Source organism: Elgaria multicarinata, chromosome 1 (assembly GCF_023053635.1).
Source record: "Elgaria multicarinata webbii isolate HBS135686 ecotype San Diego chromosome 1, rElgMul1.1.pri, whole genome shotgun sequence".
NCBI classification, from domain to species: domain Eukaryota; kingdom Metazoa; phylum Chordata; class Lepidosauria; order Squamata; family Anguidae; genus Elgaria; species Elgaria multicarinata.
This window is the reverse complement of record NC_086171.1, coordinates 50953598-50978917: the sequence shown is the minus strand read 5'-3', so window position 1 is coordinate 50978917 and position 25320 is coordinate 50953598. Positions and strand designations below refer to the sequence as shown.

General features: G+C 38.8%; 1 protein-coding gene across 4 annotated transcripts; it reads right to left on the bottom strand.

Annotated features, from left to right (window-relative positions):
• Positions 1 to 1824: 1824 nt before the first annotated feature.
• On the bottom strand, positions 1825 to 24639 carry YME1L1 (YME1 like 1 ATPase). Of its 4 annotated transcripts, none has more exons than XM_063128022.1 (20): positions 24455 to 24639; positions 21090 to 21221; positions 19552 to 19714; positions 17862 to 17960; positions 16364 to 16473; positions 14464 to 14614; positions 13646 to 13729; positions 12632 to 12714; positions 11286 to 11376; positions 10727 to 10879; positions 10149 to 10281; positions 9285 to 9347; positions 8539 to 8651; positions 7614 to 7769; positions 6450 to 6601; positions 5322 to 5448; positions 5142 to 5215; positions 3976 to 4062; positions 3409 to 3543; positions 1825 to 3221 (listed from the first exon to the last, which is right to left on the bottom strand). In XM_063128022.1, the coding sequence occupies exons 1-20, from the start codon at positions 24485 to 24487 to the stop codon at positions 3132 to 3134; spliced, it is 2229 nt and encodes a 742-aa protein (XP_062984092.1). In that variant the 5' UTR covers positions 24488 to 24639; the 3' UTR covers positions 1825 to 3131. The 4 variants fall into 4 exon arrangements, with proteins under 4 accessions (XP_062984092.1, XP_062984101.1, XP_062984110.1 ...); XM_063128031.1 differs by having other exon boundaries at positions 13673 to 13729; XM_063128040.1 differs by having other exon boundaries at positions 3130 to 3543; positions 13622 to 13729.
• Positions 24640 to 25320: the final 681 nt, after the last annotated feature.

Below are 25320 nucleotides of genomic sequence, written 5' to 3'. Positions count from 1 at the left end.
TATGACTCTTTAACTTTTTGCAACTATTGTCCCATTATAGTCCAAAACCAAGAGCTTGTGTTTATTGATTGCCTATGAATTTCAAAAGTTCCAGTTTGATAATAGTCTTCAGGATAATAGCCTTCAGAATGGGTACTTATTTTTTTAATTTGGGCCTGACATTTGACACCCCTGATTTAACTATTACATGGCTCAACTGTCCTCTATCATAGACTTAATACTGGCATATGGATTAGTGATTTCCAGATCCTTACTTACACAAGAGTTGGAAAGAACTCAAACAACTTCAACATGAAATTGATGATTCTATGATGCTGCACCCCCGAAAACGTTTTGAGCTATAATATATTTCGGCTGGCTATTCAGAGGACAATGGGAGGGAAAGTTGAGACATTCTACCAGCTCTTCTGTAAGCCGCTCAGACAGCTTCGTCTATTGGGCGGTATAGAAATGTAATAAATAAATAATAAAATAATAAATATATATTTTTTTGGCTGAGGAATAGGAGAAAAATAAGAATTTTAAAAAGTGACATGGGGGCTGCTGCCTTAGGAGCCACAAGAATTTTCTCCAATGAAAATCAGTTTGTGCGCAACATTCTTTAAGGTATGACACTTCCCAATACTTGGCAATATCCAACTGTGTCATTCCATTAGTGTAAACAATGTTGCACTAGTAGAAATTAGGTTCTGAACTATGTGCAAGAGGAGAATCTGACTAAAGATACATTTGGGCAAGCATAGTTGCACAATGATTCTACATTATGCTTGCACAACCACTTCCACAAGGGTAATGCACAATAGGAAGTTTTGACAAAGCTTTGCTAGTACCTTTTGAGTTTGGGGTATTATTATTATTATTATTATTATTATTATTATTATTTATTTATTTATATAGCACCATCAATGTACATGGTGCTGTACAGAGTAAAACAGTAAATAGCAAGACCCTGCCGCATAGGCTTACATTCTAAAGCATCCCTGACAGAGGGTTGTCCAGCTGCCTCTTAGTGGGAGAGCCCACAACCACCCTAGGTAACCGGTTCCATTGTTGTACTGCTCTAACAGTCAGGAAGTTTTTCCTGATGTCCAGCCAGAATCTGACTTCCTGTAACTTGAGCCTGTTATTCTGTGTCCTGCACTCTGGGAGGATCGAGAAGAGATCCTGGCCCTCCTCTGTGTGGCAACCTTTTAAGTACCATATTTCTTCAATTCTATAACGCCATCGATTGTAAGACACACACTAATTTCAGTACCACCAACAGAAAAAAAGCATTGGATACTGCTCAGTAAGATTTGGACCATTCCAAACCATGCACTCAGGCATCCAGAAGTTTGTAGTCTACAAGATGCCCTGGCATTGCATCTGGACCAACAATATGAGTGCAAGACTCTATCAAGCATGCTGCTCCCATTGTACTGAGAGCCAATATATACTAAAAGACACATCAAATTAAGCTTTGGAACACTATATGCCATACATCTATACCTCTAGGAAGTTGTGATCTACAAAATGGTGCTTCATTTTCACACAACCCACATCCAAGTACAATGAGCTCAAGCCAGTTATTGCTAATGTAGAATTTCATAAGGAACTGGTTGTGTGACTTTTTTAACCCCTTGCTTTTGTGGGATCAAAGTATGATTTCAGAGAATCTAAGTACTGACTTAATGGTGAACAAGTTGTATTTTATTTTTTAAAATACAACTTTTACATTTAAAAAATCCCATGTTATACCTAATGAATCAAATGAAGTAGCAGCATCTCAAGTTCTCACAAAAATTTCTTCAGAAACCAATTAATTAAAAAAAATACACATACTGCTTAACTCTCAAATTTATTTACAGGTTTAAGATATGTTTTATACACCTCAATTTACATACGAGGGAAACCAGAGTTAAAGCAATTTACAGTTGGAAAAAAGGGGAAAAAGCATTCTGCATAATTAAAACAAATCTTTATTTTTTAAAAAAGGTGCCATGCATGCCTCATATGCACATCTTTGACTGCGTATTACTACAAAAGAGCACATTTGTAACGTCTCAGCCTAGCAGCTTGGTATTCTGTTTAACGAAATGGTCTTGAGGTCCTCCCATGTGTTACTAGGTTGACAACGAAAAAAGCAAGAAATGAAAGTTGTGCTGAAATACTGAGTTTGCTGAAATAAAAGGAGCTCTCGACCAATTTAAAAATAGTTGTATTCACAGCAAAGTGCCATGTTAGCCCTAGATTTAAATGGAGTTCACTGTCAACTTTCTTCCATTACTTGGCACAACACTCTTCTTTTAAAGACCTTTTCAAAATGAGAAGTGCAGGGATTAAAGTTGTGAGAACATTACACCAATTGCCTATGCGACCACAAAATAATTCTGTGGAAAAATTATGAATATTATTACCAATTGTTCCCCCACCCTATCCCAATTTCAACATTTTTTATTATATTTGGGCAGCATATGGTTATAAAATAGTCTATAAGGGCTGAAGACTTCAAACAGAAAAATATTTTTATTGAAAGGGGAGAATGTGACTAAAAGGGCCAAGTAGAAGAGTAAGTACTCTTCAATATGTGCCCTATGGCACATAAAAAATCCAACAGTATAGACAGCAGCAAAGCTCTGCAGTCACACTTCCTTACTACTTAAATAAAATGGGAAACATCTTCCCAATACTACCTCACAGGATCATTTTTCCAAGGCAGTTTTTCCCAGCCACGGAATGTGTCCCCTCCCCCCAAAATATTAACTTCTATGGCATGGTACAAAGGCCTCCAAATAGGGGAAACCCATTATTTCTCTGCCTTCCTACTTTACTCCTAGGGTTACCAAACGCTGACATATGTATGAAGGCCAGTGGGGAAAAATACAGTTCAGTTACAGCAATCTCTGTCCCCAACTTCCTGAAGCCTGTATGATCTGCTAAATAAATTCATTTTTTTCTAAAATGTGAGTGAAGATTTTATAAATTGGCCTCTGGTATTAAACCAGATGGAAGTGTCATTTGTCTGCAACCTGTAAATCCTGTAGCATTTCAAAGTGTCTCAAGCCACAAGAGTGAACAGAGCAGGCTGCTACACTTCCAGTCCACATGGAGCAGTTAGCCAGGGAAGGATATTTAGAACATACTATTCAGCTTCAGTCTTTGAGGTTTCCAAAGGAGTCAGATTCAGCCCTGAGATTGTATGCCTGCATCTGTGGGAACTTCATTGCTCCTTCTGTCTCTTTCTAAGAAAGGACAAAAAGTTTGGTAAAATGTAACAAAAGCTCACAAGACAAATTATTTTTCCTTAAGAAATGTGATTATTACCACACACGCATCAGGAGGAAAAGAAAGCTACACTGCATAAGAGGAGACTATTGCATTCTTGCAAGTAATCAGTTAGAACACTCAACAATGAAAGTATCATCTCACTTCTAGCTTTTTCCCCTCTAAAACGATCTGAATTTCTTTGGCATCCAAAGTCTCATAGGTCAGCAACGCTTCTGCTAAATTCTTGTGTTCTTTTGTATGGTTCTTCAAGATACTCTTCGCCCGCTCATAGGAGTCCTATCACAGAAAGGTACATTAAGAAGGGTCCACAACAAAACCAGAAATGGGAGCAGTGTATTCTACAAACTGCTCTCAGATTAAACAGTCATAAAATTTACAATCAAACCATGATTGTATTCATTTACACTTTAGTTTTTAGAAAAAGTAAAGAGCACAAGAGATGGAAGGAAACTAAAATACAAAAATACATGAATAATAAAAAAGAAAAACTACTGGAAGTAAGCTATATTTCCTAAACAAGTGGCTAAAGAAGTTAATTATAAAGTCTCAGCTTTATTAAAGTTTTTACAAGATACATTAAATAAGGAGGTCAGGCACATGCTATATGTTTTACTATATAAATACAAGAAAGCCAAGGGATATAAACAACTATTCAATCAATCTTTGTTCCAACTATCCTATGACTGGGAAAAGCATAACTATGTTTACCTTCAAAAGTATTCTTATTTCTTGTTCAATTGCAGACTGGGTTTCAGGACTGAGTTTCCCTGTATCTGTGTAGGTCATGACACCAAGCTTATAGAAAAGGGGGGAAATTGAGAGGAAGACACTGTACTTATTTCTGTAGCTCCATTCATGGTATAAAGTACACTGCAGTTGTATGTAATCTAACAATGTTCTAGTAATAGCCATTGCACCACAAAAGACCTCTGGGGAATTTGACATTTAAGAAGTGGCAATCATTTTTCATACATAAGAATAACCCGCTATCATAACCTGCTTGTTAATCCAAAGGAAGGGAGGAGATTGACAGAGCAATCCTATACTTGTGTACTCAGAAGTCCTACTGAGTTCAATGGGATATATTCTTAAATAAGTATGAATAAGATTGCAGCCATAGTCACCAGTGATACATTTCAATGGAATGAACTATAATCCTATGAAGTTATTTTTAAATGGTTTTATGAATGTTTAACCACCCTTTAATCTGATGCCCTTTCAAAAACCTGCATTCCCCCCCCCCCCACTCATGTGGGACTCGGAAAGAGCAATCCCACTATCCAAAATGACTGCAAGCAAGGGGGAAGATGCCACTGAGAAGCTCAGCCGCTATGGCTTTCACCCCAGAGCGTTCTTGCTTGGTGTTGGGCCACGGTAGCAGTCTTGGGATCTGAGTGGGAATGGTGGGAGCCATGTCCTTTGAGCATGCATGCTTGATGGCAGGCTCTGCCAAAAACTCTTCTCACCTCTAAAATATTCCAAATGAAGCTCTGAATAGGCACAGAACCTATTGACTAGACTCTGAACCCATATGTGTAAGTGCACAGATGATCACTCAAAGTGCTTTTTATACTGTATTTTGTATTTGTGTTTTTAACCTGTTGGTTGTTTTATGATGGTTTTAATTTTTGTGAACCGCCCAGAGAGCTTCGGCTATTGGGCGGTATAAAAATGTAATAAATAAAATAAAATAAATAACTACAGTTATAGATAAAACAACCTGCGTTTATTTCACCTACACTATTTATATCTTCAAAAATCCATAAAGCTGGGTGACGATTACATAGACCTGTTTTGATTTATAATCCGGACTTGCAAACAAAGACTAAATGAAGTGGACAATATCTGAAACACAAACACAAAAGAGTTCTTACCTTCTCACTCATTCCAAACTTAGTCACCATGAGCTTTGCTATTTGAGTAGCGTTATCAAAATCACTAGAAGCACCTAAACAGTGAAAAAGTACACAAATTTAAATTCAGGGTATGAAGTTAAAATATACATAAACTCTCATATATTGACTGAAGATTATTTCCTTCTGGTTTCTGCAAACCTGTTGTGATGTGATCCCCTCCAAATATGAGTTCTTCTGCTACTCTTCCTCCCATACTAACATCCATTTGTGCAAGCAGCTGGGATCTAGTTTCACTCCACCTGTCATTTTCTGGCAGCAAGGACACCTTTAATACAAAATTGCACGAACAGAAATTAAAGTTTGCCAAAACAGCATGTTACCATTGCTAGCTGCATGGATCTGCTTGAAACAGAGGAGAGGGCAGAGAAGATTACTTTTCTAAGCCTTTTGTTGATTCCTCCCTGTTAAAATCTGCTACAAAGAGTACATTTACTTGGGATAATTGCATTATCAAGGTAAACCAACGTTCTTCTTGAGGGTTTTGATTGGTGCCTCCATAGGCCATGCAAATTCATCAAGATAAGGAGCAACTGCCCCCTAGTGAGCAAACAGATGAATGGCAACTTCTTGCCATCTGGACTATCCTCCTTCTGCCTGCCACCTTACTATCCCAGAACCCAGGCCTGGCTGTTTAAAAACAGGATTGGCAAAGTTATCATCACCTCTATATGCATACGCACACCCACGCACCCCGTAACTAAGCTAGGAAATAAAGATCTCATGCCATAGTGGATACAAGTGCACCCTGTCTACTTTTAACTTTAGAAAGCTGGCCAGCCATTACAGTGAGAAGAAAGTGAGATTTATGCAGACAAAGCTGATGCATCCCAAATACTTAAGTACAACGACTGAACATTTTCCAAACTGTCTTGATTAATGCATGAATAACACTATTTATCCTTCAGTCTTATCACTCCAATTGTGCTATGAAACATTTCCCTTAGGTATCTGGACACTGTAGTCCTAATGATTAAAATAGAGTGGTCCAGGATGAATGAAATGCTCTCCCTGAATCACATCAATATGAGCCTCTTTTTCGAACAGCTGATATTCATGGGTATAAACAAAGTATCTCTGAAATTAGTAGCTACCAAAATTTATGCCAAAGCAACTCAACTAGGGTCCTTATAATGATTGCATTAAGCTATGGAAGTATACTCCCAAATTTTCAGTACTATAATTCTATTGAGTAATTTCTCAGCAATGCAAAGCAGTAAACTTTAGTCTATTTGAAAGTGTGTCTTCTGTATAATTTAAAATTCTCACATGTCCAAGTGTTGGTCCTCGTGGCATAATTGTTGCTTTGTTGATTGGCATTGCATCTTTAGTATAATATGCAATAATGGCATGCCCAGATTCATGATAGGCAGTAATTGTTTTATTTTTATCATCAATTTCTACACTTCTGCGCTCAGGACCTGAAAGCAAAGTAAACCAAAAGAAACAGGAAATGGAAAGATTAAAATTACAATATACAAGTGGGATCTGCAACACAATGTTGCAGTGTGAAGTGGTCCTGCTCAGGATTCCAGCCAGCCACCCTAACTTCCAAGGTTTTTCCTCTCATCAGTGAGCATTCTATGGCTAGTGATCATGCTCAGACCTAACTGGGATATTTTTTGGAGTCTCCTCCTTCTGCCCTCCAAAGATGTTTTGGACTACTTCACCAAGCCTGCTGATACCTTCCTCTTGTGCATGAATGGTGCCATTTTTCTTCTTGTGACTCTAGATCATATTTTTTTTTGACTCACTGAGATTGAGTCCGAACTTATTTGTCCATTTATTAGATGTGTGTATTTTATTGTTACAGTCTTATTTATTAAAAAGTTATATCCATCTTTTTGGCAACTCAAGACAGCCTACAGACTCAATTAAAACAAAGTACAATCCATAAAATAAAGACTAAACGAATTCTAAAAAGCAAAAAATCAGAAGCAAGATATTAAAATAATAGAAGAGGAGAGATTAAACCAACACAAGTATATGGCAGAACAAAAAGATTTTGGTGGCAGGTCCAAATACTAGTAGAAAGGAGGCATCTCAGGATGGGGAGATCCATGACCGAAATAGGCAATAATGGCATTCCCAGATAGGCTGCAATTGTTTTTTAAAGAACAAACAATGTAATTTGAGAAATAGAGCATCTGATATATGCCTATCCCAATCTTTAAGGCAAGGACCCAAAATAAATACTAACATTGTACTTGTTACCCACTCCAATGAAATGTCAACTTAGGGTCAAAGTACTTCATAAAAACTTGCACCTGAACATACTTCAGGCTCAATGTATCCCTACAATGCTGGTTCCCGGAACCTTTATAAAATGTTCAAACTTACCGATGATATACAGACACTGGACTTAAGTATATGCCTCACTGTATCAACATTTAAAATAACCTCTTTTATCCCAGAAGAAGGAAAAAAGCCTACCCATAAGAATTTTGTCCTTTGAAAATTCTAGCTCCTTCATAGTAACCATATCTTTTCCATCCACTGCAGCTTTTAATGCAGCTTGGTTCACGAGGTTTTCCAGCTCAGCTCCTGAAAATCCTACTGTACCTCTTGCAATGATTTCTGGATCAATAGCTGCGTGAACAAAAATACATTTAGCCCTATGTCAACCCAAGCTAAGCGGTTAATAATTGTCTATTAGGTTAGAATGCACAATACATTTAAAGTTGCAGAAGTCTTACATTATGTCCTCTTTTCATACTAACTGAATTACTGCACTGCCACTACAAAAACAAGATAGTTAAGGTCTGAGAATCAAACTACCATAGCAACTATTTAAAATGGTGAATAAAATGTTATTTTCATATGAGTGCAGCAAGAGATTTTACTAATGCAAAAGAAGTATGGTTAGCTTTGAATTCGTACCAATTTCAAGAAAAGGAGAATATATCCTCATACCTCAGTCATAGCCTTTAAATTAAGGGTGGGGGGACCTCAGACCCAGGGGTGAAATCTGGCCCTCCAGGGAGGCCAAGCCCCTTTCCCTCAACCACTGACCATTTGGTAGTTTGCCACACTTCTTTTTGTAATGCTTAGTTACTGGCAGTAAGAGCTCTACGCTTAATATGCTGATAGGTTTTGTGCTTTGGCTCCAAGCCTTTTGACTTCAGCCTTGCCCCCTTTGCCTTCAGCCCTGCCCACAACTGGAACGTGGCCAGCTTCTCCAAAACTGAATTAGGCCCTTGGGATGAAAGAGGTTCCCTACCTTGCTTTAAGTGACGATTGCATTCTTTTAAGCATGGATATCCCCAACGGTGACAGGATCCCGAACCTCAATCACCACAACTACATGAATATGTAATTCTGTAACGATTTTCTATAACAGTTACATATTTATACTTACACTCGTCATACTTTATTTTATTAAGGTACCATTTCAGAATTTCGGTTCGGCCCCTAACATCTGGCCTGGGAACTGTAACTTGCATGTCAAAACGGCCAGGACGAATTAAGGCACTAATTGGGGAGGAAAAACAAATTCTGTGAATCATTTAAAAAACAACAACTTTGTTACTAATCTGATTTAAAAGAACTTTTTGGAAGAAAGAATGTGATTTGGTCAAGGGAGCAGCTGATATATTCTGAATTCCCACTAAAGATTGGTTCACACAAGCAAATTCTGTCCATACAAACCCTTCTAACAATCTGAGTACATAAATCCCATGGAAAAGTATACTTTATGAAGCAGCACTTCAAACATACTTTCTTGCTGTGATTACTGGGTTCAATTCAGGTTTAATCATACTTAGAGCAGACCTATTGAAATCAATGGAACTTGTTAATCATGACCAATGTAAGTACCATTTATTTTATTGGGTGTACTTTAGTAGTACTGATTATTGATCCAACACTCTGTAATTTCCTGCATCGAACATTGCTGTTGCTGTTAAATATAGCTAGTATGGGCTAGTCCTTTTTGGTGGTCTCTTTGAAGATTATAAAAATAAGGACAAAATGTAATACATCATTTTAATTACCTATGCACCCCTATTACTGGCTATACTTCCCAAGTCATATATGCACAAAATCAAACCATGCAAAGTTACGTTTTATGCATATATATATATATATATACACACACACACATACTTATCTAATGCTTCAGGGAAGTTTGTTGCACCAATGATGATGACTCCTTCATTAGGTTTAAAGCTTCAGAAAGAGAAAACAACTTTAGTTAATACACTTACAATTAAAAAAATCTATTCTTACAAGTATAACTGGAGCCGAACAATTCCAATATAGTCCAATGAACATTGCAGGCATATTTACAGGGCAAACTACGAATCACTTCTAAGTTGGCCGGCACTCCCCTGAGCCCAATTGCCAGGGGACATACTGGGGAAAGGCAGAGCTGGTGCTAGGTGGAGAAAAGCAAAAAAAGTAGGTGGGGGCATCTTTCCTGCCACCCCATTTTCTTTCTCTTCATAACCTCTTCATTCTCTCTCTTTCTCACATTCACAACCCCTCCATCCGTTCATTCTCATATCAGCATTCACCCCATTCATTATCCATCCATTCTCTCTCCCACACACCCTCCCCATCTATCCATATACACACACACGCAAACGTCTCTACCTCTGAAGTAGAAACTTAAGTCAAGCTGTGGTGCTACTTTTAAAATAAACAAAAAATAGACAGGTAAGGAATGATGACCTTAGACCACCTTGTACACCTAGATATCTGTACCTCCTTCCAACATTCAGGTAGGGTTTCACCCCTACCAATGTTCCCCTAAATGTTGAGAAATTCAGTGAGATGAGACATTTGGATCAGCCCTAATTAGAAGTTTGTTGATCAAGCTGTAAATAGCTGAAATATGTTCTTCCTAAGATGCATATTAGATTTCACATTATCTACTGCCACACATATTTTCATTACATAACATATTCTCCTTATATTTTGCAATTATAAGTGCAAGTCTCCTGACTTAGAATGGAAATTAGTATTTACCCATCCATTTCAGCAAGGAGTTGATTTATTGTCTGCCTTGAGTAGGGATGCATTGGAGACTCTATTCTTTTGCCACCAACAGAATCCAACTCATCAATGAATATAACACAAGGTGCATTTGCTTTGGCTTCCCCTAAGAATACAAGTCAAATTAGTTCATACTATAACATAGCATTTAATTTTCTTCACACATTTTTAACTTGAGAGTTGTGAGCTTTTTGTGAATATCCTAGTGAACTGCACTTTTCCACAAGAATAGATTTTAGTTCTATTGCTATTTTAGCTCCAAAGCAGTGAAAAGGGAGGAGGGCACTCCTCTCTAAAACAGATACAATGAAAGTCTCAAATTGGACAAATAATATTTTAAGTTAACATGGGTCAGACAGAATTCAGACCCCTGAGACAATGTAAACATAAACATGAGATTATTTTTTAAAAAATTCTTGTGATGCTTGTTAGTTCCTTGAAAAGGGAGAGAAAGCATTTGTTCAGCAAGAAATTGATAGATCTCAAAAGGTGTCCATCTAAACTCCTACTTCTTCGTAAGAGTAGACAATATTCAACGAAGCTGAACTTACTGAACAGATTTCTGATACGGCTGGCTCCCACACCAACAAACATCTCATCAAATTCTGATCCAGAGGCATAATAGAATGGAACATCAGCTTCTCCTGCCACAGCTCTGGCAAGAAGAGTTTTGCCAGTACCAGGTGGTCCTACTAACAGAATACCTGGGAAAATAATATCATCAAAATAAAATGAAACCAAAGAAAATGGGGAATTTGCACGCATTTTTGTAATTTCATTACTCAGTGCCTGGCGATTACAACTATATAGGCAACATACATGCTACATGGCTTTAGGAATATGCACATGTAGTTGCAAGAATGAAAAAGGCTACTAGTACTCTAGTAGGAGCTAATTTTAACTAGAAGTGTTGTTTTTAAATTGTAATTTTCTCAACAGACAAAGGGAGGAGATGAAACAGATACAAAATCGAAATACATGAAAAAGTGTAAATGTGAATATTATTTGCCACACAGAAATCAAGTACAACTACAATGTAGTAAGTGGCTTGAAAGTAGCCAAAACAAGTGCTGCTAAATCACCTGCCAATAATCAAAAGCTCACACTTACCTTTAGGAAGTTTACCTCCTAGTACAGTAAATTTCTGAGGATTTTTCAAGAATTCTACCACTTCTTGCAACTCTTGCTTAGCTTCTTCAACCTGTTAGCCAATTAAGAAACATGACTGTATTAATAAGATATGTCAATATTTTAAAGACCTCAACAATTTCATTATAACTCGGTTTGGACATGTTAGTTTTAGACAGATTATGGTCACAATCCAGAGAGTTACTTTTTAAGCACATCTAAATCTCATTCACACCCCAAGTTGGACTTGAATTTTTCCCCTTAGAAAATGCAAGACCCCATTCTGTTTCACTAACTACCCTTGGAACTCCCAGATTTCCCAAAGCTGTTTGCCCTGCGGTGGAGGTGGGGTGGAGCTGATATGTCAAGAAACAAAATGTTAAAGCTACATTAGATACAGACCTCACATTGCACTGGTTTGTGGATTATGATGGCAAACTGAGCACACATGTTTATTTAGCATCAAAATGTACTGGAAAACAAGCAACAAACAGTGATATATACTACGTAAAACCCCTAGAACTGCAAAGGGGAAAACTGAAATGATTCTTACATAACTTCTGAGAACGCAATGCTGAAAAGATAGAAATCAAACTCCAGCTGTGACCTTGCATAAGCTAATATTTAAACGGCTTAAGAGAAAAAAAGCAAGAACAGCCGTCTCTTCCAGTATTAAAGTGGCAGCTGATCTTTTTAAAACCAGGACAGGGATACATTTGTAAAACTTTTTCTACATTTTTTTTTTTGTTTTTTGGAGAAAATCAGCAGGGATGGATTTTAACAACTATAAGAGGGGAATGGGGAAAGCAACTGGGCAATACAACACCAGCCCAGCATGGAACAACTCCTGACACAGCACAAATATGTTGCCAGAGGTTCAGCAGCAAAAGATACATAGCCGAGTGACAAATATTATAGAAACAAAAGCAGGGAACCACACAACTATCTTGGCAGGCCCATCACAGTATTCATGTTGGGTTTCTTGAACAGCAATACATGAAATGATTCACATGAATGCAGGAGGCCACAGGAGATGGAGCTGTGTGAGCCCAGCATGTGCTCCCAGGCCCCACTGCAGCTTTTATATTTTTCACTCATAAGAACCACTGTACAGAGTGAAACTTCCTTCTAAGTAAAAGTTCTTAGACTTGTCACTCATCCACATTATAATTAGTTTATTTCATTTCCCTCTGCCCAGTGAAGAAGTTTTCTGCAGAGGAGCTTCTGGCTTTGCCTTTTGTCAAAGTTTTGTTTTTTTCATTTTCAGGTTCCATGTGATGATTTCAATTCAACTGAAGAGTGAGTTGACATCAAACATTTGGACTTACCCCTTTGACATGTTCAAAGGTGACATTTTTCATCTGAACAGGGTCCACTGCTGCATCAAGCCCGGAGGTTGTGCGAAAACGCACTGCAAGCAAATTAAAATGGAAGGATATACTAAAAAGCCACTAAGCCAACATTATTTGTCATAATTCTTTTTACTGCTAGCAATGTAATATTAATCAATGTACAACCAAATGACTTTTTAAAAAATAAATAAATTATCTGTTATACTTGTATGCCACTTTTACATGGAGTTTCCAGGACGGGCGAGGTGTTTGCCTGTTTTGCTTTAGCATCAGGTGCTCTCGGACCATTCACAGAATCCAACTAAATAAATGTTAGTTTCTTCCAGAAAGCCTAAGATGCTTTAGTAAGGACCCGTGTACACCTATATCCCATCTCCAACATCTGACAACATCCTTTGAACAATATAATCTATGCACCAAATCTCTACAATGAAAGTACTCTGAATTTTCCATAATCAAACTCCTTGTTGAAGTTTTTCCAAGCTTCAAGAAGGAATATAAGAACATATTTGGGCTGGTTATAGGGGAAAGAATAAATTAAATTGCAGAGGTCTCCCAAGATCTGCTTAAGACATACTAATTCTATATGCAAAATTGTATTTACAACTAATGGTCTGATCTAAGAAGTTTTTAAAAATGTACTATAAAATATTGGAAAGCAGCAGGAGACAAAACTAATCAAGCTGCTAAGAATATTGAATTGACCTGAAGAAAATGTAAGCTTATGTCCTGAATGAGACCTTCTGGGTAAAAAAAAACATTTCACAAAGATATATTCTTCCCAAGTATTATTGGTTTAAAAGAAAAGGAGCAACATTAGATATATCCCAAAGTAGCATACACCAGGGATAACAATTTTGTGGGTTTATCCAACTTGTGATCTAAATTTAAACTTAAATGCTCACAGCTGACACCATAATAGTGCACAAAGAGTGGAATATTCAGAAAAATGAAAAGTTAACAAACCAGCATCAGAAAAGGAGCCTTTACCAGATAAAAGTGGGTTTTTAAACAAACCATAAATACTAAGCAGTAGCACAACAAAGAGTAAGAAACGGGTTCGCCTTAAGGAATCTGAAAAAGAAAAAGAAAAAGATTAAGATAAACTTCCTGGATGTTATAGAAACCAAACAAACAGTCAACTAACCCTAGGGCATGGCTAGACAAGGGGGTGGAGGGCGATGATCGTCCTTGTCTACATGTGGCGTGCGAGATTGCGGCTGCCATTTTGAATTTTTTTCAAAGTTAAAGGAGTGTACTTGTGCTCCTTTAATTTTTTTTTAAAAACACCCTCGCCCTCCCCCAATGGGCACAGAGTTCCTGAGAAACTCCATGCCTGTTTCCTGGCGCCTCGTATTTACTCACGAGGAGCCAGGACCTACCAGCGACAGTAGCCACACGTTCCGTAGTCTTGGGATCATCCCTAGACCGTGGAAAAATCAGAATTAATCTGTAGCACGATATCCCGGGCCAAGGGAGGGATCTTCCCTCCCTGCTCCTGGGATGCCCTGTGCATCATGTGGACACACAGGGATGATCCCAGGGCAATCACCGGGTTATCGCCCTGTCTAGCCATGCCCCTAGTGATGAAGGGAATGACCACCAGGGCAAAGGGAGGTGTAGGAGGAACTTGCCTAATTATTATTGCTATATATTTTCCTTAGAGGAAAGGGCAGAAAGGAAATTAATTTGCCAGATACTGTAAATGTGACTCTCCCACTCCTCAGTGTTAAGGGGGAAGTTGTAATATTGTACATGACAAAGTAACACTCTAAAAAACACTCATTTTTTAAAATAGATCAACTGACCATTTGTACGTTGTGTGAGTGACTGTGCTTTCAAAAAGCCCTCTGCAAACCCAGTTTTAAAGGCATCATGATGACCTTCAGGTATGTTTTTTGTTTTCATCAGTTTCTCTAAACTTTCAATCTCAGATCCTCTATCTCTCAGTAGAAAGCCCTAAGAATGTGATTGAGAAAACCATGTATTAGTTTGAAATGAACAACCAATTCTCATTTAAAAAAAACCATTATTTTGCACAAATGTTCTTCCAGCTACTATGTTTGTGCTATATATGTTCCATGGACCTGGAGTCTCTAACATGGCGACTGTGGGCACCTGCTAGGCTTCCTGCCTCTCCTGTTTATTTTATTTTTTAAAGATATTTTCATTTTTAAAGGGTTTTTTTGTAACTGGGAAGCTAGCATGCTGCAAGATGAAGTGCTCGCCACTAGCACCATTATAGTCGAAGACTGCAACCCAGCATTCCCAGCCACACAGAAAAAAAGGAAAAGTTAAATGGGTGGGGATGGCAGACAGTACCCCAAGGGGCCAGGGAGGAGCAATCTGGGCTACTTTGTTTGTGCCTTGTGTGTATGTGCACGCAGGATACGTTAGACTGTGTGCGGTTCTGAGTGTATTTTGTGTGGGGAATTTTGGTGCGGGTTTGCGCATGTTTTGCATCTGCATTTTCTGTTTCTCTCAGCATCCCCAGTTTACCTTCTGTGAAATCGGTATTTGTTTGTGATGCTTTGCGGTGGCAAATCTGTGATTTAGGATCTGGGGCTCAGACCACACCGCTGCCATGTACTCAGTTTCTTAGTGAAGTTACTTGTCTCTGAGCCTCATCAGTTTACCTTCTGTGAAATGGATGCTGAAGCAGAAAACCGTGGCTTTGAAACAGCTGGCTTGTGTTTTGGGTCTCAAGGCCCACCTCTGCTTTGCACTTTGGTTCTGAGCCAAGTTGCTTTTCTTTTAGTTTCCCCTCTGAAAAATGGATGGTTTGTGACTGGGCATGTCCAAATTGCAAACCATTATGTGAATGGGCAAGCCCCCCGCCCATGGCTGCCATTTTGTGGAAGTGCCTGTGACACTCTTTCAAAATTCCAAATGTGCCCATCAAGCCAAAAAGGTTGGGGACCCCCTACATTAGTTAAATTTATAAATATTTTTATTAGATTTATGTATGTTAGTTCTATAGCAAATTAAAACGCATCAGTGTGAAAATATCTGTAAGGCTGAGATGCATCTGATATTCCAAGAGAACCAGTTCCCAGATGTCTGCTCATATGTTTACTTCTTCTAAAGCTAAATAAGGTTATAAAAGTTCCAAATCTAACATAAAAGCTCTCAACGAACTTTGAGAAATTAATGGATTTGTAAAAATTATTTTCAGCATACACTGACCTTTGGAACACCTTATATGAATATTTCAAGTCTTAATACCACTACTGAGGGAACTTGCTTGGAAATGTAATTATGTGGTCTAGAAAGATATCTTTTGTAAAAGAATATTGTACAGCAATTCAAATAATTACAAGAAATCTCAACTCTCAAGAAGCCTCCAGGATATTTTATGTTGGATCATAAAATGCTTGGACTGAGGATCCATTCAGAAGAAGTTGTTAGCTTTTCAGATGAAGATAGCATAGTTAGACATCTAGATACTGCAGAGGGATTCCTCTTGCATACCCAAACTTGAGCATCTTTCCCCTTAATCCATCCTTCCCTTCACTAACTTTCCAATGATGTAACCACATCTGCACACCCACCTGATGTATAAGTTCCCTTTTTATTCAACTAGCTGTCTTGTCTGACCACATAATCCTGAGAAGAGGGACTTGTTCAGCTGGGTTGTTTATGAATAGTGCCTACTCTATCAAATAGGCAGAGGTGTAACGGACTGACACAGAAGATACTCAGGCTTACCTTTACAAATGAGGGAGCTACACTTTCTGCTTCTGTTATTCGTTCTGATGAGGACTGCAGCCGCCTTGCTCTTGATTTCAGAGTTTTAAAACCTCGAGACTGAATGAAAACTTAAACATATACAAGGATGTGATATTACGTAAAAAATTGCTCTGTCTCCTCCATGATTATACATCTCAAATTTTAAACACTGAAGTCCAGATGCTTACTCTGCACTTATCACAGAATTCAGAGTCATATAACTAGCTGTGGGCTGGGAGTTGTATTCCAAAGACACTACCCTTCTACGCTGCATGGCAGCCTTTTATGAAACTGAATAGAGTTTCCAAAGCAGCCTAAGCCATTGCACTGTGTTTGCTCTTCAAATTTGAAAATATAAAATCCTACTAAGCATGCTCCAAGGAGCTCTTTGGATATCAGCTATGTTATTTAAGGAATAACAGAGCAATCCTATGCATGTTTATTCAAAAGTCCCACTGTGCTGAATGAGGCCTCCTTCAAGGAAAGGGTGCATAAGATTGAAATCTACACAAGGTGACGTTACAAAATGGAATGGTAACATAGTTGTTGAATAGACCACACATTCTTGTAATTGTGAGATGTGGTAACATAGGCCATGGCTAGACCTGTCGATATCCCAGGGATCGCCCCGGGACCATCCCTGTGTGTTCACATGACACACAGGGGATCCTGGGAGCAGGAAGGGTTGATCCCTCCCTTGCCCCGGGATATCGGCATAGCCTTCCCCCCCGCTTTTTCCACGGTCTCGGGATGATGCTCAGACCATGGAACGTGTGGGCGGGCGTCACGAGTTGTTCCGGCTCCTTGCGAGTAACCGCGAGGAGCCAGGAGCCAGGCACGGGGCACAGAGCTCCTCAGGAGCTCTGTGCCCATCGGGGGATGGGGTGGGGTGAGTGGGGATTTTTTATTTTTTAAAAAAAGGACTTACATTTTGATCGAGCAAAATGGCGGGCGCGATGTCCTCTTCCTCCTAGGATGTCGCGCGCTGCGTGTAGACAGAGGGGGTGATCTCGCGATAACCATATTGCGAGATCCTCCCTCCTTCGTCGTGCTAGCCATGGCCATATTCTCATGAGTAACTGTAGTATTTTGTTAACAAGTTTTTCAAAGTTGATTATCATCTATATTATACTATATTAATTTACTAGAAGCAATACGATGTTGGATGCACAGTAGCTCTTCTGCAAATAGAAGGAACTAAGAACCAGTGGAGGTTCCCACTGGAGAAAGACAGGGAGGCAATTTTCACATTGCCACCTCCTATGCTTTTCCAGGGGATCCTCCAACCCTTTGGAACAGGTTTTCATGGGACATAAAGGGCTGGGGGGGCAGGAAGAATCATCAAAAATCCCACCACACCCACACAGAAGTGCTTCCTGAGCAGAGCTCCAGTCATGAAAACACCAGATTTAAGTCATAGTATATTACTGCCTTCAGACTACATATCAGTTTCAGAAAGGTCTTTCTTACTTCATACCTGGCCAACGTTGAAGATTGGAATATAAACTCTGGAGAGGACTAGGCTGCTGTCTGTACGGGTAAGATGAGCGTAAGACACTAAATACATCCGCAAAACCTAGGAGGTTAACATAAAAAACCCTTATTTTGGTTTTGTGAGCACTGAACCATAAAACTGTTAGGATTGGTATTTTTCCTCACTATATTAGTCTTCACAATTCATGCTTCCACTTGTAAATAAATGCACCAGATGTAGCCTTGATATACTAATTTCTATGACACTGCCTTAATAAATTAAGGGTATAATACTATTCATGCTTAAACAGAAAAAAGTCCTGCAACTCAAAGCATGCCCCAGCTAGCCATGTGTCCTAAAACCATGCACTGAAATTTTCACATATAAAAAATAAAACTTGATTTGAAATCTATGTTGTTATTTTTCAGCTTCTGTTTTACTCTGTACAGCACCATGTACATTGATGGTGCTATATAAATAAATAAATAAATAATAATAATAATAATAAAAAACAACTCTTCACATTTTTAATGGAGAAATGAAGTCGACAAAAAAGCCATTCATGGAGACCCTGACTTTTAGGGGATTCATACCCAGGCTTCTCAACTCAAAAACCACAATATGTACTGTTCAAAAGCATTGCCACAGTTGAAAGACTGGGACTCTATTCTGCAAAGGACTAGGTAAACAAAAACTCAATTAACTACTTTAGAAATAAACAAGTATTTTATGTTGAGCTGAAGTTACACTAGCTAGAACCTAAACGTCAGCTAACAAAAAGCAACAGATCCATATGTGTATATAAACTCCTGGTTTCTCCCCAAAACTAAATACTGTAATGAGGTTGAAGGAGACGCACACTTTTTATCCATTGTCTGAGATTACTGAAAACATTGGAGCGAAGCTAACGGAATCACACAATGCAGACAAAGCCACCTGAGACATTAAGCAGACCCAGGAGGCATGGATAAGACTAGAAAGGTACACTCTAGTCATCAGATTGTAGACCAGCTTTCCCCAACTTGGTGTCCTCCAGATGTTTTGGACTATAATTCTCAGCATTCCTGGCCATTAGCCATTGCCTGCCTGAGGTTCCAACCTGAGGGTTTCCCACCTTTTGGGCAGTTTTTCACCACGCTAAAGGGTTGAAATGCTTCTCCTAAGGCTTACTAGCAGTAAGAGCTTTAAGCTAAAATATGATAGTATTTTTTATGTTTGGCCCCATCCACCACTAGAATGTGGCTTCCAAGAGCTTGTCCAAAATGGAATTCAACTGAAAGAGGTTCTGCACCCTTGCGCTGGACCATGCCTGCAAGAGGCTAAGAATTATAAGCATTAGCATACAAATTATACATTGGTAGAAGGAAGTTACACTCAAATGAAGTGATGTTTTCAGTATTGGTTTTTCATGTTACTGTGTTTGATCATGCCAACATCATTATCAATTTCAATGGAGTCCAGTCACATGAAAAAGGCAGGTGGGGATGAATAGGGTAAACCAAGATAAAGAATAGTGAAAGAGAGAAATGAAACTAGTACAGATTCTGAGATCCTGTTGGCATTAAAGGGGCCTAGAAATAAAGCAGAAAGCAAGCCTCTCACTGGAACAATGTATCAAGGAGTGTGGTGTGGCATTCAATTATGTAAGTGATTCAACTTCGCGGGAATGCCAGTATAATAGCCTAACACATACCATACTTATTTTCAAAGAAGGACTGTGCAGATATATACGATGTTTGCCAGTGTGAAGAGATTTTGTTTTCTACACAATAGCCAGGAAGTAGCCTGTCCACTAGTTCATCAAGCTGGCTAGCTTTCAAGTCAGACAGTCCTAGGTCTCGTAGATTAAGTATTGGCTGTAGAAAGAACAGGTGAAGTATTCAAATGTTTATGAACATCACATCATTCCAAAAATAAGTCCAACTCCTAAGATTTGAGATCAGTGAGCCTAGAAATTTTCTGAAATATAAGTGCAAACGAGAAACACTTAAAAATAAGGATTCCCCCAACCACCAATAATTCTGCTTATGTTGCATATCTCATTAAGATATGAACCTATCAGTGAATAACTTTGAAAATAAACACAAGGAAGGACATTGCAGAAAATAAGGGAAAATTTCCTTTGACTCCCCTCCTGAAAACCTCAGTTCAGGCACAATTATCTGTTCTATATCTTCTGCAGTGAAGATACTTGGGGAAAATTCATTTATACTTCTCTGCAATCTCCTTATCTTTATGGACAAGCAGAGAAGAAAGAAGTACTTCTTCACAGAGTGCATAGTTAAATTATGGAATTTGCTACCACAAGATGTTGTGATGACCACTTATTTGGATGGCATTAAAAGGGGGTTACACAAATTCCTGGAGAAGACTGTCAATGGCTTCTAGTCCTGATGGGTCTATAATACCTCAAGTACCCAAGGCAATATGCACAGTTATCCTATTAAGAGCTTTATAATAAAGAAGTCGCTGCTTTATATTTTAGTTTCAAATAACGCCCTAATTCTCAAGGAATTGACAGTGCAATCCTATGCACATCTACTCAAAATTAGGTTCTACTGAGTTTATTAGGACTTATTCACACTTGTGTATAGTACTGCTGCCATAGTCTCTGACCACGTTTAGATGTTATAATTGTGCTGCTTCCCATGTGCTTGTCACTTCCGCTTTCAATCAACATCCAGGAATACTCCGTTCCTGGGTTGTTATCGTGACCTCTGAAACCAGGAACTCTGGATTGTTTAGGGGTTAAACAAACCAGAGCCAACTCAACAACAGCCCATGATTCCTGGGTTGTTGATTGGAAGTGGAAGCGACGAGCACACAGGAGTCACTGTGCTTGCTTACTGCCACTTTGCCCTGACAATTCCTGAGTGAAACAACCCAGGAATTGTTGTGACATGCAAACTGTGGTTCATTTCCCCACAACTTCAGGTTGCAGAAGATTCAGCTACACCTTTGTTATAGCAATTGTTATTACTGTTATAAGCAGAGTGAACAAAAACAATTTGAACAACTGTGTATACTGGAATATTTACAGATCAAACAAATTTTATCTTTAGACAGAGTACTGTATACATTTTTGGATTGTCTGCTGATTGTATCAAATGTTAAAAAGTTATTATTTAGGAAGATTCTTTTTAATGCAACACCTAAGACACAGCAAGTGTAAATCATGCTATATAATACATCCATATAAATAAATCTGTCATACCATTCAAGAATTCTTACCTCACTGATCTGTACATCATTTTCAGGTGCTGCTTCCTTTTGCACACACTGGGTAGATGTTGTGGTGAAAGATGGAGCTAGACTTTTGGGTGTATGGAAGGCATTGATCAGGTGACTCAAAGGAACTGTGAACTAATATAAAATAGAGATTATGTGAAATCACTATTCATATATTTCAATTTTTAACAGTGCGATCCTATGCATGTCAACCTAGAAGAAAGACTCACTGAGTCCAATGCAGCTTACTCCCAGGAAAGTAGGTATAGGACTGTAACCCAAATGTCTGTAGGAATTCTAATTCTGCATAATGGACATGCAGTCCTAATATTAATACAATATGTGGTATCTGTCAAGTATCTCAAAATGCCTTTTAAATACTTATTGGCCTTAGCTGCATAAGATAGGAATACTACCTTTTTAAAGATCAAGAGTTTGAAAAATGCAATAAATGGGATTAAAGTCATAATTACACTTGGCAAGAATTAACATTCCAAATTTAATTTAATTTTCACTTCATTCACAAAAGCCTTCATTCCCTGTGTGTGTAGATATTAAATCATCTTTTTCCCAATCTGTGGCTTTTCACTCACTACCTTGGGCGTACAGAATAAATACACTCCTCTTTCTCTACAGTATAAGAAAATTTAGCTTTCCTTCAGAATTAAGAAGCCAATATTACTCCTTATAATATGAAACAAGACCTCTCTTAAATTCCCTGGTATTTACAGAAGACCTGGGTACAATATCATTTTAGTATTCCTTCTGCCAGCTGTTTTCAAAGAGGTGTCAAATGGAACTGGTTCTTTCCTCTGGGGCATAGCTCCCTTGGATTCTTCTCTAGTCACAAAAAATCCCTAAAAGGTTCAGCACTTTTCAAGCACCATCACATTTCTTTATATATTATTGTAAATGAAGACCTGGCTGACCTGTTTTCTATCCCTCCTGCTTTCCGCATTCCTTCCCCCCAGTCTGCATGCTTTAGTGCCCAACAAACATTTGACATACTGTTTCAAGAGATGCCCTTATTAAACTGTGCTATAACTTACTTTAAAAAAACAAATGTAACATTATAGATGGAATACACATCAGTTCTCCTAGAAAGTTAAAGCAGCTATGATGACATAATAGTAATGTGTGTAGTAGTTTCAAGTGTAATTATCACTTTACTTTTAGAATTATTTTCATTTTTTTTAAAGAAGAAAACTCACACAAGATAACTTTTGTGAACCGCCCAGAGAGCTTTGGCTATTGGGCGGTATAAAAATGTAATAAATAAATAAATAGAAAACTCTGTTAATAGTTTTAGCCATGACAGCTTAAAGCAGGATGATGATGATGATGATGATAATAATAATAATAATATTCAGAAGCGCTCTCTCTATATATAATAATAATAAATTCAGAGGCACTCTCTATCTCTCCAGGAATACCAGATGCTGCAGATAAATATAAAAGTAATTTTTTTTTTGGGGGGGGGGGGTAATGCCCTACTTGCAAACTTTTCAAAAGCATTCAGCTGGCTATTGTTAGAGAAGAAATTTTCGACTGGATGGACCTTTGATCCAGCAGAGCATTCTTTTCCATGAGGTAATTTTAAAATGTTGGTTTTGACACTGAATAAATGATAATAATTATTTATTTCTTACCCACCTCTCCAATTGGATCGAGGCGGGGAACAACCACAATCATGAAATACATAATGGCAGGTTTTAGCTATTATTGCCTATATCATGTTTGTTGTGAAGGCACAATGAGAAAAAGATATTAAAAAACCATTTGAAATGTAAATAAAATAAGATTTAGACAAAATCTAAAGAAAGAAATTCTTTATTTTTCTTAAAGTCACATTCTGCTATTCTATTTGACAGAAACTTTTGAGAATCAATATAAATAAATGCAAAATAGTGCACTGTGGGGAAAAATTTATATAGGATTTGAGTTGCCTGTTTTTTTTTTGTTTTTTTGTGGTCCAGCTTTTTCAGACCCATTATCCATGATGTTACACTTAAAGGATAACCCTTATAGCATCTCAAGTACAAAACAAGAGCATTAGCTTATGTTCTGTGTATTATATAGGCCCACATAATAGCAGAAATGAATATAGCTCCATCTGCCACTTTTGAAGTCGCATGAGGAGTTGAACTCTCTCTTTCATAGACTACCAGATGGATGAGGTTAGCAGGCCATCTACTATTATTCCTGGGGTTTGTGGCTGTCTTTGATGTACCAAACAATATACCCCATTTCTTCGATTCTAAGACACACTTTTTCCCCATATAAACATCTCTAAAAATGGGCTGCGTCTTAGAATCGTGGGTATATCTTAGGGTTTTTTTTCTGTTGATGGTACTGAAATTAGTGTGCGTCTTACAATCGAAGAAATACGGTAGATCATGCTGGAGAAACTGCTGTCCACTGTCAACACAGGATCCAGTTTACAGCTTTTACAGATGATCTCAATTTACCTTAATCTGGTAAAATCATGCTCAAGGACAATACTAGGCTAGATGGATCAATGACTTGACTCTATATAAGGCAGCTCCAGAAAGTCACTACTGAACCTTCATCAAGTTATATGTCCAGTACATATTCCTGCTTTCCTATTGCATATCAAATGAAAATACTATTGCATAGTTAACTCGTGGAATTCACTTCCACAAAATATGTGGTAAGTCACCTGTTTATTTATTTATTATTTATTTATTACATTTTTATACCGCCCAATAGCCAAGGCTCTCTGGGCGGTTCACAAAAATGGATGCCTTTAAGAGGGGTTTGATAAATTCACGCGAATACCTGGATAAACGACCAAGGGTCGGTAAATGTAACCTCCACATGCAGGAGTAGCATATCTGGTTACTAGATACTGGAGACTTTCGCGGGGTGGGAGAGTGAGGAAGGGAGTAATGCGTTTATGCTCCGCTTTTAGGCTTCTTAGGGCAGAATCCTATGCATATTTAGACAGAAAAAAACCTTACAATACCCAGCAATTCCCAACCAGCTAGAAGTTGTAGGGCTTTTTTTCCTGTTTAAATATGTATAGGATTGCATCCTTAGAGACATATGGGTACCTGTTCTTAGAAACGAGATCCGATAGGGTTCTTCTTCCGTTTTTAACCGTCTTCCCGACGCAGATCGCCTGAAACCTCTATCGCCACCAAGGCCAACACTCCGGTTGCTCTGTCTCCTGTCGACCCCCCACCTAATCTTCTGGAACCTCCTTCCTTCACAACCTCCCCACCCTTCTCTCTCCAGGCCCTTCTCCCCGTGACATCTTGGACTGGGACCTCTTACGCAGAACAATAGCGGCGCCCAAGCCACGACTTCCTTCCTTCCTCCCGTCCCGTCCACTCCGAGGCCTTTACCTGAGGCTGCACCGTGCTGGAAAAAGAAAACATCCTCCTCACTACCGGCCACGCAGCGGGGCCGGCACTCTGCTAGCGGCACCAGGCAGCCCCTGCTTCTCAGCCCTTCCGGGCCTGTCCTCCCGAGGAAAGGGGTCTCGGCGGCTACTCCGTTCTCCGGGAAAATGGCCGCCTCCTACAGCCGGCAGAGGCTGAGCTGAACCCAGTCCAGACGTAGGCGGCCGTCCCGGAAAGGACGGGCCCAGGAACAGCGTTTCCGGGTCAGGCTCACAGCTCCTCCCTTCGCCTAGCAACCGAGGGGTTTATTTAAGCCTTAGACCCCAGAGACTTTAATAGAATGAGAACATCAATGACGAATCTCGTGGCGCCTTAAAGACGAAAGAATGTATTCTGGCATAGGCTTTGGTGGATTTCTAGCTCACCTTCATCAGATGCAGCAACTGATGAAGCGAGCTTCAGCCCAGGACAGTTCATGCCAGAATAAATTTGTTAGGCTTTAAGGTGCCACAGGACTCTTCGTGGGGTTTTTTTTTAGGCAGTAGACTAACACAGCTACCCTCTGCTAATTAACAGAATGAACTGCTCGAACGATTCTTAGATCGTACCACTTAAGGCTGCAGAGGTCGAGTCATGTTGATAATTTTTTAACGCTTCCCGGTTCCCACTGGGCAACCATAGCCACGAAAAGCCCACGTGCACATATTAAAATAGTACTATGAACCCTTCTCCATGGCATGATGCTTTTCTATGGGAAGAATAATAACTTTCAGGTAGGTAAGGCTCAGTCTTTTGCTTGTTTAGACAAATAGCATACTGGCTGGGGAATGCTCGGTTTGCAGGACTTTTTTTCTGTCTAAACATGAATG

Excerpts from the sequence above, each read along its gene's own strand:
- YME1L1 (XM_063128022.1), bottom strand. The coding sequence starts at position 24,487 with ATGTTTTCTTTTTCCAGCACGGTGCAGCCTCAG. Across the intron at positions 16,474-17,861 it reads CAATCTTCAACGTTGGCCAG|TTTTCATTCAGTCTCGAGGT; the intron begins GTATGAAGTAAG and ends TATATGTTTAAG. Across the intron at positions 3,222-3,408 it reads TAGAGGGGAAAAAGCTAGAA|AAAGAGACAGAAGGAGCAAT; the intron begins GTGAGATGATAC and ends GTCCTTTCTTAG.